The sequence below is a fragment of the Arachis hypogaea genome, chromosome 20 (assembly GCF_003086295.3).
Source record: "Arachis hypogaea cultivar Tifrunner chromosome 20, arahy.Tifrunner.gnm2.J5K5, whole genome shotgun sequence".
Classification (NCBI taxonomy): Eukaryota; Viridiplantae; Streptophyta; class Magnoliopsida; order Fabales; family Fabaceae; genus Arachis; species Arachis hypogaea.
Window position 1 is genome coordinate 25,619,623 of NC_092055.1, and position 20,179 is coordinate 25,639,801.

At 31.9% G+C, this 20,179-nt stretch overlaps 1 protein-coding gene across 1 annotated transcript; it reads left to right on the forward strand.

Moving 5' to 3' along the window:
• The first annotated feature begins 3,919 nt into the window (after positions 1-3,919).
• LOC140183012 (uncharacterized) lies at positions 3,920-4,387 on the forward strand. The gene has a single exon (XM_072231004.1). It carries the CDS (start codon positions 3,920-3,922, stop codon positions 4,385-4,387), a length of 468 nt encoding a protein of 155 aa, XP_072087105.1.
• Positions 4,388-20,179: the final 15,792 nt, after the last annotated feature.

Here is a 20,179-nt window from a genome sequence, read left to right on the forward strand (position 1 = left end):
AGTAAGGGTTAACTAAGTGGGAGCAATAACAATTCTCATCACACCTGATAAGGATAACTAGGATGGGATTTCCAGTTCTTATACCTCGCCAAGAGTTTTCTTCATAATTATTAATTTATTTTTCTTGTCATTTAAATTACTTGTTCCTTACTTCAAAAACCAAAAAATATACAATTTTCATAACCAATAATAAATCATACTTCCCTGCAATTCCTTGAGAAGACGACCCGAGATTTGAATACTACGGTTATAAATTTTATTGGGTTTGCTTTAGTGACAAACAAAACTTTTGTACGAAAGGATTTTGGTTGGTTTAGAAACTATACCTACAACGTGATTATTTTTATAAAATTCTAGACCACACAAAAGTCCGATCGTCAAAACTACAAGTACTAAAGTGCAGTTTTTCATGATGAAATATTTAGTGAGTGGCTGTAATAATTTAATTTTAGCAACTAATTATGTGATTCAATTTTTATAGTTGTATACATAATCGAATTTTAAAAGTGTGGATTGCCTCACGCACACATTCTCATATTCCTGCACCATGATGACAAATATCCCACCGGAGAAGACATAGATCGAATTATCACTGCTGAGATTCCAGACAAGCAGAGAGGCACTGTCTATTATGAAGCTGTTGAAAAACACATGATGCATGGGCTATGTGGGAGTGCTGAGGGAGACTCTCCATGCATGGAGAATGGCAAATGCATTCGTCATTTTCCTAAAAGATTTATGGACAATACAACAGTTGATGATGATGGATATCCAATTTATAGACACGGAGATGATGGAAGGATAATAAAAAAATCTGGTGTTGATTTGGACAGTCGTTATGTGGTCCCACACAACAGGACGCTATTATTAAAATATGGAGCTCACATATATATCGAATGGTGCAAGCAGTCTAGATCAATCAAGTATTTATTCAAGTATGTTAATAAAGGTCATGATCGTATAACTGCCTCATTTTATAAGAGTGCCACAGCTGACACTAAAAGCGATGATTATGATGAAGTTAGTATGTATTATGATTGTTGATGCATATCACCATGTGAAGCAGTTTGGAGAATCTTTAGGTATAACATGCACTACAGAGACCTTTCTGTTATAAGGTTGGGTTTTCACTTGCCCGACGAGCAACCAGTGGTTTTTAAAGACGACGAATGTCTAGACGACGTTGCTAGAAAAGCATCAGTTAAGGAGTCGATGTTCTTAGGATGGTTCAAAGCTAACAAAACTAACCCAGAAGCACGCTGTCTAACATATGTGAAATTCCCATCAAAGTTTGTTTGGAAGCCGGATACAAGGAAGTGGTTTTTGCAAAAATCACATTCAGTCATAGGATGGATTTTCTTTGTTCCACCAAGATCAGGGGAAATTTATTACCTAAGGTTACTCCTAAATTTTTTAAAGGGTCCTACTTGCTATGAAGACATCAAAACTATCGATGGTGCCGTCTATTCATCATTTAGAGATGCATGTTATGCAATGGGATTGTTGGATGATGATAAAGAATACATTGATACAATCAAAGAAGCAAGCCATTGGGGTTTAGGAGAGTACCTAAGGAAGCTTTTTGTAATAACTTTTGTCATCCAACTCAATGGAGAGACCAGAAAATGTATGGGAAAATACATGGAAATTGCAAGGTGATGACATACTTCATAAGCAACGAAGAATGCTTGACAATCAATGTATTTTAATTTTCAAAAAATTAGAATTGTTTTGAACGTTTTATATTGTCTAATTGAGAATTTATGCATGGACCGTACATACAATTATATAATTACTAAACTACAACATGACTATGAAATAAGTACATAATTTATTCCTGTATATCATAATATTATAACACGATGCTTTTTGCAATTGTTCAAAGAATTTTAATTCTTCAATGCATTTTAATTTGTTTAAGGTTTTAGTTTTGGTTGTTTAGGGCTAGATCTTAGGGTTTAAGACTTTATGCATGGACCATTTATACAATTATTTGGTTATTAAACTACAACAACATTAGAAATAAGGATATAGGCCATTTCTATATATCATAAAATAATTAAATTTAATATATATCTAAATGCTAACTATATATATTGAAGTACTAAATTCTATATTATGCTTATAGATGATATATTTAAGCATGAACTGTGGATAATCAATAAGAGATCAGCAAAATAATTAAATAGATTGATTCTGAGATAATTAGTAAGAAACTTACAAGATTATTATAGGTTGTAGTCTGGTATAAATTTCTGTGTAGAGCAAGCTTATACCACTCCAAGTCATTTCAGTTGCTGGCAATTTTATTACTCATAGTAAGAAAGTGTTTTGCTGTTATTTGATGGAAATTGCAACACCCTTGAAAATAATAGAAAGATTTTATATATCATTATATTGTTGAAGAAAAATAGTAGCTTTGTAATGTTCATAAATATATAGATGAATAAGTTAAACTACTGCAATATAGTTAACATGTAAATATTAACGAATCTTCTATAAAATCTTTTGGTCATGACTGTTATAGGGTTAGGATATCACTATCATGCGCAAAGTAAAACTACTTTAAGAATAATTTAAATTATAAATATAACATGTAGTTGAGATAGTTACAAAGTGTTAAATTCAGAACATTATGATACATATAGCATGACTAATTTGTAGAATGGTATTGGTTAAAATCAAAGGACAACAAAAAGAACAAAACAACATTCTTAAATGTGTAGATATTTCTAACTATATGTTAAATCTGTGTTGTCATTGTTGTTTTATATAAATTAATTTAAGACTAATCTACATAATATTTTATATAAATACTTTACTTCCTCAACAGAGCTATAACTAACAGAAGAAGAGCTGAATGATTTAACTTTGATAGAGGTTGAGAGCATATTGAAGTCATACAACAAGAATTTGCGAGATTACCCCACTATGCCTTACCCAAACACTGATACATCATTCCAGCAGTTGATGTGCAGTGGTTTGAACCCTCTAATATGTGATTAGCTTAGATACAACAGACGCAAATTAGTAGGAGAACATGCTGCTTACTTACAACAGTTAACAGATGAACAGAGGGTAGTGTACAACTCAATAATGGAAGCTGTGGATAGTGGGAGAGGTGGAGTTTTTTTCCTATATGGATACAGTGGTACTGGAAAGACTTTTGTTTAGAGGACACTTGGTTCTGCAGTTAGGTCCAAAGGACAGATTGCTTTGATAGTTGCATCAAGTGGTATCGCATCGTTATTACTACCAGGTGGAAGGACAGCACACTCCCGTTTTGCTATCCTACTAAAATTGGATGAGTTCTCCACGTGCAACATCAAACAGGGTAGTGCTTTGGCTGAGTTGATAACAAAGGCTAAGATTATTATATGAGATGAAGCTCCTATGGTAAACAGACTCTGTATTGAGGCACTTGATAGAACAATGCGTGACATACGGAGGTTCAAGAATACAAACATTGAGAACCAACTGTTTAGTGGGAAGACGGTTGTCTTTGAATGAGACTTTAGACAGATTTTACCGTTATACCGAAATGTAGCAGGCAAGATATTGTTAATACAACAATTAATTCATCATACATTTGGGATAGTTACAAATTGCTGACACTCACAAGGAATATGCGACTACAAGCGGACAAGACATATGAAGAATCAAAGGAGATAAAGCAATTTTGTGAATGGATATTTTCAATTGGTGATGGAAAATGTGGAACACCAAACGGTAGAGTTGACAAAGTTAGAATCCTAGATGATATTCTTATTAGTGTGTGGGATGATCCTATGTTAGCCATCTGTAAAGCAACATATCCTAATTTGTTTGGGGGGGGGGGGGCAAGTTGTGTTCCCTACCTACAACAACGAGCAATATTAGCACCCACGCTACAAGCCGTTGATGAGATTATAATTACATGATGAGTCTCAACCCTGCCGAGGCGTATACTTACTACAGTTCTGACACTGCATGTCAAGCAGAGTGCAGTAATGACATCATGGCATCCATTCATATTCCAGAATTCTTAAACACTATAAGATGTTTAGGCGTCCCTAATCATGAGTTAAATGTGAAAATAGGTACACCTATCATGCTACTAAGGAACATTGATCACTCTGCTGGCTTATGTAATGGAACACGTTTGATAATATCAAAGTTGAGAAAACACATCATTGAAGTACAGAGCTTAACAGGAACAAATTGTGGCCAAAAAGTTTATATCCCAAGAATGACACTTAGTCCATCAGACCATAGGATACCATTTAAGTTTCAGCGGAGACAATTTCCTATAATGGTATCATATGCTATGACTATTAACAAGAGTCAGGGACAATCATTATCAAATGTGGGTCTCATTCTAAAGAAGTCAGTGTTCACACATGGCTAACTATATGTTGCAGTGTCCAGAGTTACAAATAGAAAATGTCTGAAGATTTTGATTTGCAACAATGAAGATAACCAAGAGACAGACAACGTAGTTTTTAAGGAGGTGTTTAGAAATGTTGGTTAATGTACGATGAGTTAAGGAGGTTGAATTCTTGCAAAGAGATTCAATGATAGGTTTGACTCAATGTTTGGACGCCTAAGAATGCATGATGCATGATGCATTGATGAAGGTTGGTTATAGTGTAATTTTGTATCTGACAACTGATTTTGGTGAGACTTTAATTTTTCTATTTATTTAAATGTAGTTCGGTATTAATTTGAATGTTGGTTAATGATGAAATAACTGCAGAATTATATCTTTCTTTGACATAGGTATGTATTGGGAGTTTGATTGGTAGCCAGAATTTGTGGACAATGGCTTTAGTTCAGTTATGTCTTAAAAAAAAGGAACTTTCACATCAGGAGTATTTGATGAGATTATAATACATGAAAATATTCCTATCTTTTATATACGTGTGAGTAAGACCCTTATATTCTTTTAAACTGTGATAGAATTTTATTTACTAATGAATTTAGTTAAAATTATGTATTTTATTTAATAATGCAATGGAGATCGTAATAAACTAGCATTGCCTACATTATTCATTTTAGAAATTAATAACCAAAAAAATGGTGATTGAAAATTGTTCAGCCATGCATTCCAACTTAGATCCTTAACTTTGCAAAGCTTTCAACACAAATTATGGAGGATGCAACATGTACCTTCTCTTTCCAAACATGGTGCAATAAATGCTCTATGAAGGGTTTATATATGAGAAGAGACACTTATCAAGCCAAAGTTCGTCAAAGGTCTATATATCAACACGGATAAATCACATTTTGAAACATTATTTTCAATCTCACCACCAACAAATTATGTTGTAAAACTACCAAATCAGGAGCTAAAGAAAACATTTAAGTTCGTTGGCATATACAGATGAGTCTTCTCTTAACAGCCTATCAAAAATAGGTTCTACGAGTGGTACTCACCGAATATTGTTGTATTTTGGTTTCCGAACCGCATGCAATTAACACCCCGGGAGACTGCTTCATAACTTGCGTTTGCACTAATGAAACATTATTTTTGTTCAACTAAAGTTAAAACAAAAAAGTTAAGCAGAAAACAAGAAGCAATATCCTTTTGGATTTTTTTTGCAAATAACAGGACCGACATCATAGAAAGTACATTGGAATTTCAAGAGTATAATTGCTGGTGAATTTAATAATTTAGTAATTAGATATTCCAAATTAGATTTTTTCCCTTTTGCTTAGCAAATCTCTAGATTGAATACCAATGTTAGCAGTAGGAAACTATTTAATTTACCTATTATGGTAATCTTTCTCTATCAAGTTTACAAGCAAGTCAAGAATTGCAACAATAAAACATAGCAAATTATTTTGATAAATAAATGCCTATTACACCGACGGTCTTTCCACACCGTTTATATAATTTTTAGAAAGTAGATTGAGAGCAATGCAGATTACCTAAAAGGAGGAAATTGCTAAGCAATTAACAAAGAATAATATACAATCCTTCATATTTAACAATTTGATGATAGCCAATAAAGTTATCATTATACCACATTAATTTTATAAAGATCTCAAGTTACCAAATTATTTGGAAGAAATGATACAGAAAAGATACAAATAAAATACATTAGAGAAGACCATAAAAAAACCTTAATAATCTTAGAAAGGCATTTAGTGAGAAGAATGGAACCTTCTTTGCCACCAAATTAAAAACCAAGCTTCCTTATTGTGTTGCCAAATGGAGTACTAGACCTGCAACTAAATAGATAGATTCAAACGGATAAAATAATTACAGGTTACTAAGCAAATAATAGTAAAAATGGTCTACGCATAAAGTCCTAAACACCAAGATCTAGCCCATAAACCACCCAATGTAAATCGTAAAACAAATTAAAATGCATTTGATGTTGATAGCTTTGTAGAAAAAATACAAGATGCTTGAACATTTTCTTAACTATTACTAATGATAGAATTTAGACAATACATGAAAACAGAAATGGATAAAAAAGCAGAGTACCGTGAGTTGTTGAATTTGAATTCTCATGTAAATGACATCTCCAGATAAATCACAAATGATGGATGATTCAAAGACAACGTTCTCTTCCCAAACATGGTGTAATAATATCTCTATTAAAAAATACATGAACTTAACATACTTAGCACTTCAACTAAATTTATAAAGGGTTTATATACGAAAAGAAACACTTATCAAAAGTTGAGATTTGTAATGACAAAAAATTTAAGCTACAAAAAAAAATTAACAAGTAAGATGCCTTTGAATGTGCAAATGTATGTAGAACATATACACAATATGAATAAAGAGGCTTGGGTTCCACTCACCTATCTGATCCGATCAGATCAACAAGACTAATGTATATTGAAAAATCAATATTGTGTATAACACCAAGATTTCCACAAACAAGTTAGGATCGAGGAAAACGATCGATTAGCAAGGGGATTCAATTTGATCTAGGTGTAGCTTGGCGGGTTATACCCAATTTGGAGTGTGTGACTATGAACCTAAACAAAGGAATAAGTTGAGCACTGGGCCACATAATGTTTCTCTCAATCACAGATCTAGAAGTCTCACTGATCAGCTTTTGAGTATCGTCGCTAGCGTGCCAGTATTCCGAAGAAAGCATGAAGTAGAAGAAGTGATTCAATGGCTGCTACTATTAGAAAGCATTGGAGATAGAGGTTTGATTCCTCCAAAACAAGTATAACGGTTGAATTGGTAGGTGAAAATTTATTATTGGTTAAATGATGCGCATAGGAATTGGTGATTTTTGAAAAGTTTGAGATGGCATCCACCATACACTAGACCAGTTGTCATCATATGGGACATTGACGAATACTATTATATTTTAAATGCATCTTCGAAAATCATCAACTTTAAATTTTAAGTTTTTTAAAATAAATTTAGCTACAACAGGACGTGAAAAAATAACTTTTCATAATTTTTGTTACATTATTCTTTTTGTTTTTTTATATCTTATGAGCATTTTAGTTACATATAATTATGATGTTTTGCAAATTGAAAAGACTTGAAATATAAGATTGGACTTTTTGGACACAATCTTATAGGACCAGTCAAATTTGGGAGAATATACATTTATCCAAATATTTGTTATCACTGTATTTTAATAAATAAATCAATAAATTGAAGAAATAAATGTAGTTGAGAACCCAAACAAATCAAGTAATGCTTCATATATCATATATTTAATAGTGTTATGGAATACGTACAAATACAATGCAAATCGCTTACAGCATCCACGCAAAGCGCAGGCCCTCCACTAGTTAACATAAACAACAATATTTGTTTCATGCGAATTCCATGATCCTTCTCGAAGCGACCTCAAACAATTCAATGGCGTATTGACAAATGTTCACATACACATGAAGAAAGAATTTCATTTATATAGAGTAGTATTATCTATTACTATATAATAAAAATATAGTAGATAGATTGCTGCTCGATAAGTGGAGTTTTCTGTGCTTGACAAGTGTATAGCTCCACTGGTTGACATGTGAAAACTAAACAATATACAGTTGTGTGAATAAAATAATGGACTAGCATGGTAAAATCATATTCTTATGTTCTTCAAAATTCAAACTTGCCTATAAAATGCTACTGAGGACACGTCCATTAACATTACGTTAAACTTGAAGTTCCTTGAGGGTGTTACCCACCCAAAAATAGTGAGTGTATTTTCATTCCAAACTTGCATAAACATGATAGAGATATATGATAGGTTAATGAAAGTTAATCCAACGTAACTTCAATGGAATTTCAAGGTTTATATGGTGCATTTATAGGAAGTTCCAAACAGGTTCATTGACAAGAAAATCAATGGCATTGAAATAGTTCTTCAGGATATCAAAATAAGTATGTTGGATATATGGTATATCTGATTATTTTCTAGCTTCTAATATTATTTCTAACTGATATGTTGTTTTCATAATTTCTAGGGTAGTAGGATCCAAACTTCAATCCAAAACCATTGATCAAGAAGTGGAGAGGTAATGTTGTGGAGTTTAGCATGTACATAATGTCTAACTACATAGTGGTGGATAAGAAAGAGAAAATCAGGACAACTGCAAATAGATGGACCATAAATTTTTCACAGGAGACCACTGTTCTTCCAATACTTTATCCCAGTTTTCCTCTAGAGGTATTTTCTTTTAAGCCTATCTCGGAGCTACTGGGAGCTGACAAGATCGATGATTCAATACTCATAGGTAACATAAAATTTTTACAAATATATTACAAGTTATACATTGATCTAACAAATGTGCCGTATGAGAAAATTAATTTGGTTTAGACTTTTCATTGTTGTGTAGATGTCATTGGTGAAGTGGTTGAAAAAGAGGATCCAAGAGAGTTTATTACTAACAAAGGTAGGGAGACAAAGCGTTTGGATGTTTTGATCAAAGACCTTGAGTAAGAGTTCTCAATAATAGTTTAATTTGTTCACTTTGGTTATGACTGCATCTATTAACAAAATTTTTATTATTCTGACATTGTGATGCAGAAATAATAGTATTGGTTGTATGTTCTTTGGAAGCATAGTAGACCAAATTCTACCATATCTCGAGGAAGAGAGGGTGGAGCCTTTGATAGTTATAGCTCAATGGTTTAAATCGAGCCGTTGGAATGGTATGCGTTTAAACTAGATGGGTTATTGTTTTGCTTACTATTAATTGCATTAACAGTCTAAGAACATGTGGCTCACAATAATCAATAATCTCTTATAGAAAAATATCAGTGCAGAGTCACTTTGAATATTTCAAGTTACATATTAATCCTGATATGGAAGGGGTTAGAGATTTTCGTAACAGGTTAGTTAACATCCACAATGAATGATTATGCGAGAAGAAAATTTTTGTGTATGGGATTTAAAGTCTATATTTAATAATTTTGTAGGAGGCTTGCTGGGAAACCGGCAAACTCGACCAGAATTAGTCAAGTTTCATCTCATGTCCCGTGTTCTGGTGCCGACGAGCTAAAAAGGGGGAGATGTTAAAACTATAGAAGAAGCTATCAGCTCAACATACGCAAGGACAATTTGTACAAGAATCTACTTAGTCTATTTTCATTGCCAGATATTAAAATTTCCATGCTATTATTTGCAGGAAGGGCCTATATGGATTGCTGGTACAATAGTTTCAATCAACTCTGATAAGGATGATTGGTATTACAAATTATGTCGAAAATGTTCGAAGAAAGTAAAAACTCCTATTGAAAACAGATATGAGTGTGGTAGATATGGTCACACTCACGGAGCTGCATCACTTAGGGGGGTGTGTGAGATATAAGTTAAATTTATAAATGCATATTTTATGTTTCAGATTTTATTAATGTTCTTTTGGGTTCCTACTTCGTGTTATTGATGTTTTGACGTGTTTGAATCAGGTACACAATTAAGGTGATGGCATGTGATAGAATGGGTAGTATAACATTGTTAATGTGGGATAGAAAAATGGTACAGTTATGTGGGAGGCAAGTTGACCAGATCAAGGACGAAGTATTATGTAAGATATATTGTCGTTTTTTATTTTTCTTTAACAAGTATAGTGTTTGATGTCAATAAACACCCCAGGCTTTTGATAGGGATGGATACCTTCCAACTTTGAAAACCATGATGGATAGGAAGTTACTTTTCAAGGTTAACGTTAAATCATCGAACATTAGGCAGTATGACCAGGTCTATACCATCATGAAAATATGTGATGATGAGGAGATTGTAGAGATGAATCACCCCAAGAAAGTACATAATTCCGCCTCTGATGCTATAACTATATGTGCTGTAGTTATTTCTTTTTGACACTGGAAATATTAACTATATTGGCATTTATATTATAATGTATAAGTAAGTTTTTTGGGTGCCTTTTTATAATACAATGGGTACAGTGACTCAATTGATGTATCGGCAGTTTTGGCTAATATGCAAAATGACATTGATTCTATGCTTTCTGTGGTGAGCTCATATAATATAATTGCTAGGAAGCATTTTTTTTGTTCAGTATTTTTTTCATAAAAAAATATTATATTCTAACTTTGGTTTTATCAGGATGGTATCAAAGACAGTGTCACCGACCTCAAAGAGAAAACCCCATGTAAAAAAGCTCTCATGGGAATGAAACAGTCTTTACCTATAAATGTTGACACATGAAGATGAATTGGGATTTTTCACCAACAAATTCAGCCGCAAGGGTGGAAAAAGGTATAAAATACAAATTAGTGAGACTAATAATTAGGCATAATGCATGATTAATAGCATGTTTGGATTTCAGTATGTTGTTTGGTATATGTAGTATTTTGGTTCCTAAATTTTGATACAGCTATGGAAATAGATTGACAATGTTTAGAGGTTTCTATATTTTGATATGTGTAGTATTTTGGTTTTCGTATTAGTTTAGCCATAAGTATGCTAATGTATGGTTTTTGGTTATTTCGAAGTATAGTAAATGACTTTGATATAAAATTAATAGGTTAATGCATTTTAAGGTAAATTTTATGTGACTTTCATGTGATAAGTGTATCAATACATTATTTATAATTGCAATGCAGTATTTATATTAATCTTCATTAGTAATATGTTTGTGGATTTTAGAATCAAGTTTAAAGTATACTGTAAGTTATATATAGTTGATATATTGCAATGAATATGAACCAGATCACCCCAATCATGAAAAATTTGATAGTATAATTAAAAATGAAAATTTGTTTAAAACTTTTAAAATTTTGGTTTGACAAATTGGCCTCAACTAATCTAACACCAAAGGACCTAAAGTGATGATGGGTTATAATCACGATAAAACTTGATTATTTTTATGATATTAAGTTATCTAAATGAATTTTTTTTATTTAAAGTGTTACTGGATAGTAAAATTTTTCGCATTTTGGATACGCTAATTAACTTTGAATGTAAATCAAATAATTTAATTACCTGAAACTGATGTAATTAGCCACTACAAGCTTTTATCATGATAGTTTTAGTAATCCTATTTTATTTCCGCAGTTATTGAGATATTGGAATGGACATTTAAACCAGGACAAGGTGGTTGAATTGGCATGTTGAATCAATTGAGATTCTTGCAAGTAAAAAAAAATGTTACCTAACCATACTTTATCAAAATCTATTCAAAAGAAAAATTAAGAAAGATTCATTATATGATTTGTTCATACAATAAACAATTAATTCTGATATATAATTTAAAAAGAATTAATTCATTATAAATCAATGCTATATAGTCCCTGATAGCTACAAATAAACAAGAGAATTTTTATTTGTATCGACTAAGTTGAATAAAGAAGTGAATCTTCGACCCAAAAAAGATAGAGAAACATCAAATTTGGAATTATTAATGAATTTAAATGTATTAGATCTGTAGATGGTCAAATAACAGTATAGGATTTTTTTTATTGGAATATAGAGACCTACTTTCTCATACAAAATAATCATAAGTTCCATACATTGTAAAAATAATTTCTTAATGGATAGATTTTTTTGGTCTTATCATTTAAAGATTTATATAGAATGAACTAATATCAGAATAGCAATCACAGACAAAGAGGTTCAGAAGAAGGCATACAATTTTTAGCGGTGGTAATACATTATAAAATAAATCTATTGGCCTAAGAAGAGGTACTAACCACTTTTTAAAAATTCTAAAAAGAATGGTATATCATAATAAGTGTTGCCATTGAACTATATAACAAGAAGGACAGTTTTGATATTTGAATTTTGATGTATTTCTACAAGTAAGATATCGTCAAATGCTTTAACTCATATGAGAGTCTAGCTTTTAAGGACTTTATGAAAATTTAGTCAAAGAATGGAATATTCATTACATGATTCATTCATACAGTATCTACCATACAATAATAATATTAGAGATCATTATATGCCATCACCTAGTCCAATATGAGAGTTGATGAGCGGATAATTTATACGCTTTTTGACATTGTTTTTAGTATGTTTTTAGTAGGATCTAGTTACTTTTAGGGATGTTTTCATTAGTTTTTATGCTAAATTCACATTTCTGGACTTTACTATGAGTTTGTGTGTTTTTCTGTGATTTTAGGTATTTTCTGGCTGAAATTGAGGGACTTGAGCAAAAATCAGATTCAGAGGTTGAAGAAGGACTGCTGATGCTGTTGGATTCTGACCTCCCTGCACTCAAAGTAGATTTTCTGGAGCTACAGAACTTGAAATGGCGCGCTTCTAATTGCGTTGGAAAGTAGACATCCAGGGCTTTCCATAAATGTATAATAGTCTATACTTTGGCCAAGAATAGACGACGTAAACTGGCGTTCAACGCCAGCTTTCTACCCAAATCTGGCGTCCAGCGCCAGAAAAGGAGCCAAAACCAGAGCTGAACGCCCAAACTGGCACAAATACTGGCGTTCAACTCCAAAAAGAACCTCTACACGTGCAACACTCAGGCTCAGCCCAAACACACACCAAGTGGGCCCAGGAAGTGGATTTATGCATCAATTACTTACTCATGTAAACCCTAGTAGCTAGTTTATTATAAATAGGACCTTTTACTATTGTATTAGGCATCTTTGATCAGCTTTTGATCTTTGATCAGTTGTATGCTATCTTAGATCACAATAGGGGGCTGGCCATCTCGGCCATGCCTGGACCTTCACTTATGTATTTCTAACGGTAGAGTTTCTACACTCCATAGATTAAGGTGTGGAGCTCTGCTGTTCCCCAAAGATTAATGCAAAGTACTACTGTTTTCTATTCAATTCTTCTTATTTCTCTTCTAAGATATCCATTTGCACCCAAGAACGTGATGAAGGTGATGATTATGTGTGACGCTCATCATCCTTCTCCCTTATGAACGCGTGCCTGACAAACACTTCCGTTCTACATGAAATAAGCTAGAATGAATATCTCTTAGATCTCTTAACCAGAATCTTCATGGCGTAAACTAGAATGATGGCGGCATTCAAGAGAATCCGGAAGGTCTAAACCTTGTCTGTGGTATTCCGAGTAGGATTCGATGATTGAATGACTGTGACGAGCTCCTAACTCGCGATTGCAGGGCGTTAGTGACAGACGCAAAAGGATAGTAAATCCTATTCCGGCATGATCGAGAACCGACAGATGAATAGCCGTGCCGTGACAGGGTGCGTGAGCATATTATTCAGTGAGAGGATAAGATGAAGCCATTGGCAAGGGTGATGCCTCCAGACGATTAGCCGTGCCGTGACAGGGCATTGGATCATTTTCCCGAGAGATGACCGAAAGTAGCCATTGACAGTGGTGATGTATCACATAAAGCTAGCCATGGAAAGGAGTGAGACTGATTGGATGAAGATAGTAGGAAAGCAGAGGTTCAGAGGAACGAAAAGCATCTCCATTCGCTTATCTGAAATTCCTACCAATGATTTACATAAGTATCTCTATCCCTATTTCATTATATAATATTCGAAAACACCATTATCACTTTATATCTGCCTGACTGAGATTTACAAGGTGACCATAGCTTGCTTCATACCAACAATCTCCGTGGGATTCGACCCTTACTCACGTAAGGTATTACTTGGACGACCCAGTGCACTTGCTGGTTAGTTGTATCGAAGTTGTGAACCGTGGTATTGGCACCATGTTCTTGGCGCCATTGCCGGGGAAAGAAAGAGCCATGAATTTTACATAATTAACGTGTAATCACGATTACGCGTACCAAGTTGCTCACGTTGCCAGGGATTGTTCGAGCCTGGACATCACAATTTCGTGCACCAAGAGTATTAATAAAGAAGCAAGGTTTGGTAGAAGTAAAAATATGTTTTAACAAATTATTAATGACTTTAGATAATAGGGATCTTTGGATAATAGAACAAGAGTACATGAGTGAGTGTTTTAAAATATACAGACCTTCTTTGTCATAAAAAATTTTCATCTATGTTCCATATTTTTGTAGACAGAATTCTTCAATGGATGAGATTATATATTTATTTGCAACAAGTAATATCAGGATATCAATCATAAGTAAAGAGGATCGGAGATAGACATCCATTTTTAGTAGTGTCATTTTAATATATAAAATCTAATGGTCACCAAAGAGGGAGTAACCATTTTTTGAAAGATCACAAAAGCCTAATACATGGTAAAACGTATTGGCATGAATCTGGAATAAAAACAAGAGCACTTCTAATTTCTGGAGTTTTATCATTTTCAACAAATAAGATATATTAAAATAATTTGAATATATCATAAAATAATAAAATGCTAGACACTCTAACCCATTTTCAAAAGTGACGTTGAACTTTTTTAAAGAGTGTCAAGCCTACATGTCTGTTTCTTTTGGTCTCAAAAGTCTCATTTTTCAACATATGTTGTATAGTCTCACTCAATAGCCTAAAAAATAAAAAAGACATACACCCTATTGTATACCCAAAAGTGAAATTGAACTAATTTGTAAATTGTCAAACATACATGCTAATAGGATAGAAAGTTTTAGACTAACATGTATAACAACAAGAATAGTTCTAATCTAGGGATTTTATATTAGTATCAAAACCAAGATGGATGGTATATTTTGACCCATAGCCTATATTAAATAAACATTGTACACTCTTTTGCATACTGAAAAGTATTTTTGCATTAAATTGTTAATTGTCTGATCTCACAAGATTGATATCTGGGTAGATAGGATAGATAAGCAATAGACTAATACCCTTTGACTCATAACATATTTCACATAAACGCCATACACACTTTTGCATACTCAAAAATTATTTTTCACCAAATTATTAATTGTATATTCTCATAAGACTGATATCTGGGTAAATAGGATAGATAGGTAATAGACAGATGTCAGGTTGAGTAGCTATCCAAAAAAGATTTAAAAAAAAAAGACATCTTAAAGCACACTCATAAGAGATATTTCACGCAATAGTTAATTATTAAGCTAAGAGAAATTGTATAAACCTTCTCTATGAACAAAAGATCAAGCCATTTATAATCTTTAAAACAAGATAACTAATGTGTTAGGATCAGTGATGGATCTAGAAAATTTTGATAGTGGGAGCAAAATATATATAATAATAACTTTTATAATAAAATTATTATGTGTATATAAAAATTAGCTATTAAATTATCTATTAACTATTATGTATATGTGTACATACATGTATTATTTAATTTATTTTCAATGTATATTTTATATTTTAATATATATTCTATATAGGTAGTTCTCTTTTACGAACATATAGCATGATTATTATAATTATATTTTGTTATTGTAAAATATGATTAATCTTTAAAATATCTAATTTACAAATTAAAACATTAAAATAGTAATTTAAACTATAATATATAATTTAGAATTCTATTTTTTAGATTTTATATTTTAAAAAATTGAGTAATCTTTTTCTTAACAATATAATCGAAACATCTCTCTTTATATATATATATATATATATATATATATATATATATATATCACTAAACAATTATTTAAAAATTTACTTTTCTACAATTAGAAATCAACTCTTACTGATATTCATATATAGTTGAGAAAGTTCTTTCAATTAATGTAGTTGCTACAGAAAAAAAAACTAAAGCTTATTTTAAGAGAAGATAAATAATACTCTTTCAAGTTAATTTCTAAGAAAGAACACTAATCTCATTTAAATTGATAATTGATTATTCTAATAGATATCTAATATGAAATTCTTAAATTAATTATTATGTACCAAAAGTTGAGTAAAAAATTATTGTGAGGACAAATTTAATAATTTAATAGAGACAAATAAATATTATTATCATATACTACTAAAAAAAATTTCAAATTGTAGTGGGGAGGTGCTTGCCCCAGCAACCAAGAACATAGATCCGTCCCTGGTTAGGATTGATCATTAGCCTCCATCACTAATAACATCATACATGATTAGTAAAAAAGTAGAGATTATAACTAAATAATGATAATTAAAATATGGAAAAGTATAAGAAACCAACTTCTTAACCAACCAACTTGTACAACTCACTTAATTATAATAATTTTAATTTATTTTAATAAATTATAATTTGAATAATTATCATTAATGATTATTTTGAAAAATTAGGATTTGGTATTAACCTGACAGGCTAGCAACAAGAACGTCATTCACGGAAATTCCCTTACCCTTCCATCATCCAGTATGCATTCTGTGCTTGTGCTTGACCAATTGTGCCGAAGAACTCAACGCCCGAACAACCTCTTTCCCGCATTCTCGGAGTTCCGTCGTAAGTGCTGCCGTCGTGGTGCAAGGCTTCCGGCAAAGAGCAATCGTCCATGGAGTTTTGACCCATCGACCACCACCGCCGCGTCTTTCATCGCACTGTGGCCCCTTCATCCCATGTCTCTCCTTCTGTCGCGACGCAGCCACCGCGGGGCTCCATTCGTGACACGCTATCAACTACTCCGATCCATGGCGACTCTTCCACTCACAATGTGCAGTCTCCGTGGCTTCCGCACCACCGCGAGTCCTCCACCGTCCATGCAACGCCGTCCAAGACATCGTCACCGGCTACCCTGGGGCTCTTCTTCTCCTCCTCCTATTTGGTTTTGAATGATTCTTTTAACTAGTTTTTTATTTTTTTTTCTTAAATTTTGGATGATTCTTTTTATTAGTTTTGAATGATTCTTTTTCCTGTGTTTTGTATGTTTTTTTTAAGATTTGAATGATTCTTTTTATTAGTTTTGGATGATTCTTTTTCATATATTTTGTATGTTTTTTCTTAGAATTTAGATGATTTTTTATCTTATGTTTTGGTGTTTTTTTTTTAGAATTTCAAAATTTTTTAAAAAAAAGAAATTAGGGTTTGCGTAATAAATGGTAAAAGATGGATTAGAATAAGAAGAGGTAATTAATAATCATTAATTTTATATTTTTTACAAAATAAAATTTAAATAATTACTAATTAATGACAATTAAATAATATAAAATATAGTTTAAAAATACTTGTTGGCTTGTTGTTGGTTGGACTCCCTCTTTTTCCTAGCAAAATTGTTAAAATATATAGTGAGCGTTTATGTTGATAATATGGTCAAATGTATATATGTTTATGCCATCTAAATAGATTAGCATGTGTATTCAATTAAATCGCTAGATGTGATCGGATTCAATCGCTTAAACATCAATTTTGATAATGGGATTATAACAACTATTTGTAATAGGCTATTAGATATAGAATTTATATATAAAATACTATGCAAGTCCTACTTACACATATACTAAAACCTAACTAAATAGAAGTAGGTCTTATCATTACCAATGCGCTCACGATCTTAAGGATAACATGTTCAATCCATAATCAGAGACATATATAAAAATATAGGTCTGATTTGAATATGTGTGCAATTATCTTTAGCAATAACAAAAGATGTTTATTTAAGTCACCATATATAAATACTTGAACTTAGTCTTACTAGATTAACACAATTTTTAACACATTGCTAAATTTTTTTATTTATTAAACATAAAAAACAAACACTCTAATGGAATTTGATTTGTCAGCAGGGGTAATATCAAATAATATATTTTTAGAAATATATTTAATAACAAGAAAAAACTTTTAGATAATGGGTCAAAAAATTTCAATTAAATAATTTTATTTGGTCATTTTTTATTTCCTTAGGCGGTAAACTTTATTTTGATTTCATGCTAAAGGCAATCTAAATTTAATTAATATATTAAAATAATAGTTATTTATTTATTCTTTTGATGATTTAGTCCAAACATGACTGATTGAAAGATATACGATGTTAAATACACATGAATTCATATAAAGGAGGCTTTAGTGTTTAGGATGATAATAAGATATATTTTTTATTAGGGTAAGGATTGATCATTTTAGCTATACCATTTTGGTAGTTGTGCAACTATTTAAAACTAAATTGAGTAATGGCCTATGGATAAAGATTAGAAATAACTGGTTATATATGATCTCTTTTTGGGGTATTTGTCTTAAATGTTAGAAACAAGAGACTAAACTGGAGGAAGAATTTGTGTATTATTGAGTGTAATCAAATTGTCTATTCAAGTTGTCTGGAATGATACAATATAAAAGGGTATTTATAGGTACTAAGAGAATCGTAATAATAAAAACGTAATCTCCTATAATAAATATTCAGATATACTAAATAATGCTAATTGATCCTAATTATATTCTAACATCCCCCCTCAAACTCAAGTGACAACTTGAGTTTGAAACTTATTTAAAATAACGAAATAAAAAGAAAAAAGAAAAAAAATGCATAAACTCTCTAAAACGGGTGCAGACGGAACTGCCGGAAAGAAGCGCAGACGGAACTGCCGCTTGTCTGAAGGAAGTGCAGACGGAACTGCCGGAAAGAAACGCAGACGAAACTGCCACGAGAGAACGCAGACAGAACTGCCACGAGAGAACGCGGACGGAACTGCCGAAAGAGAGCAAAAACTATATGATTTCTTCATGAGAATAGGAAAACAGCGGATGGCATTGGTGTTTGATCATTCAACTCGAAAAGACACAAGACGGAGAGAATAGGCTAGTCAATGAGGTGAAAAAGCATCAAAGGAATGACAAAAGGTAAAGAAAAATGTCATAGAAAAAAAATTGCAAAAACTACGATGATTTCACCGCAAGGAAAACAACCTATCCTCTTCAAGGAGGATACCATGGCTCTGATACCATGTTAGAAACAAGAGACTAAACTGGAGGAAGGATTTGTGTATTATTGAGTGTAATCAAATTGTCTATTCAAGTTGTCTGGAATGATACAATATAAAAGGGTATTTATTGGTACTAAGAGAATCATAATAATGAAAACGTAATCTCCTATAATAAATATTCAGATATACTAAATAATGCTAATTGATCCTAATTATATTCTAACACCAAATATCTACTTACCATAGAAAAAATGCAATAGCGATCACTTTGTTGGATACTTTTATACCAAAAGACATCATAGATTAGTTTATAATAACCACCCTTTTTTCCAAGTGAAAAATAAGTCAGACAAACACAAGTTTTAAGAATTTTTTTTAGCAGAACAGACTCAACATCTATATCTTATAGCCATTCATCTCTTCAATGTGTTAGAAGCTGAATAGAAAAAAAAATACTGAGGCAAATGTTAAGAATGATCAAACAGTATTTTTTTTCTCACAGAAAATACAAAAAAAAAAAAAAACATGTGATGAATTAGTTTCAATGTCATCAAATTAGAAAATACATTGTAGTAGTTCTTTTTGACAATTCAACATATATAAAATGGATTAAAGTGACATTAAAAAAGAATTAGCTTCAATGTCATCAAGAAAAACTTACCAAAAATGGAGATCTTGATACCGAACAGAGGTAAACAGTACGAAAACAGAGAAATGCAAGAATGACGAGAATTCTGAAAAACAAAAGTTAATAATGAAACAAAAATGTAAATGCTGATCTTACAGTATTTTTCACAAAAAATACAAAGAAACTATTTTTCTCAAAAAGAATGGAGAACTTACTGAACATGTCAATGGCATCTCCGGTGGAATGGCTTCCACCAGAAACTCTCTTTAATGTGTCAGAAATTGAAGAGTCAGCCATCGGGATGAATTAATCAATGAAATTGTAAAAAATTAAAAAATAAATAGAGATATTTATAAACTTTGAATAGTGTTGAATTTCGCGCTTGGATCGACAATTTTGGTTGTAAAGATTTTTTTTTTCAAACACTTGCCTTATAA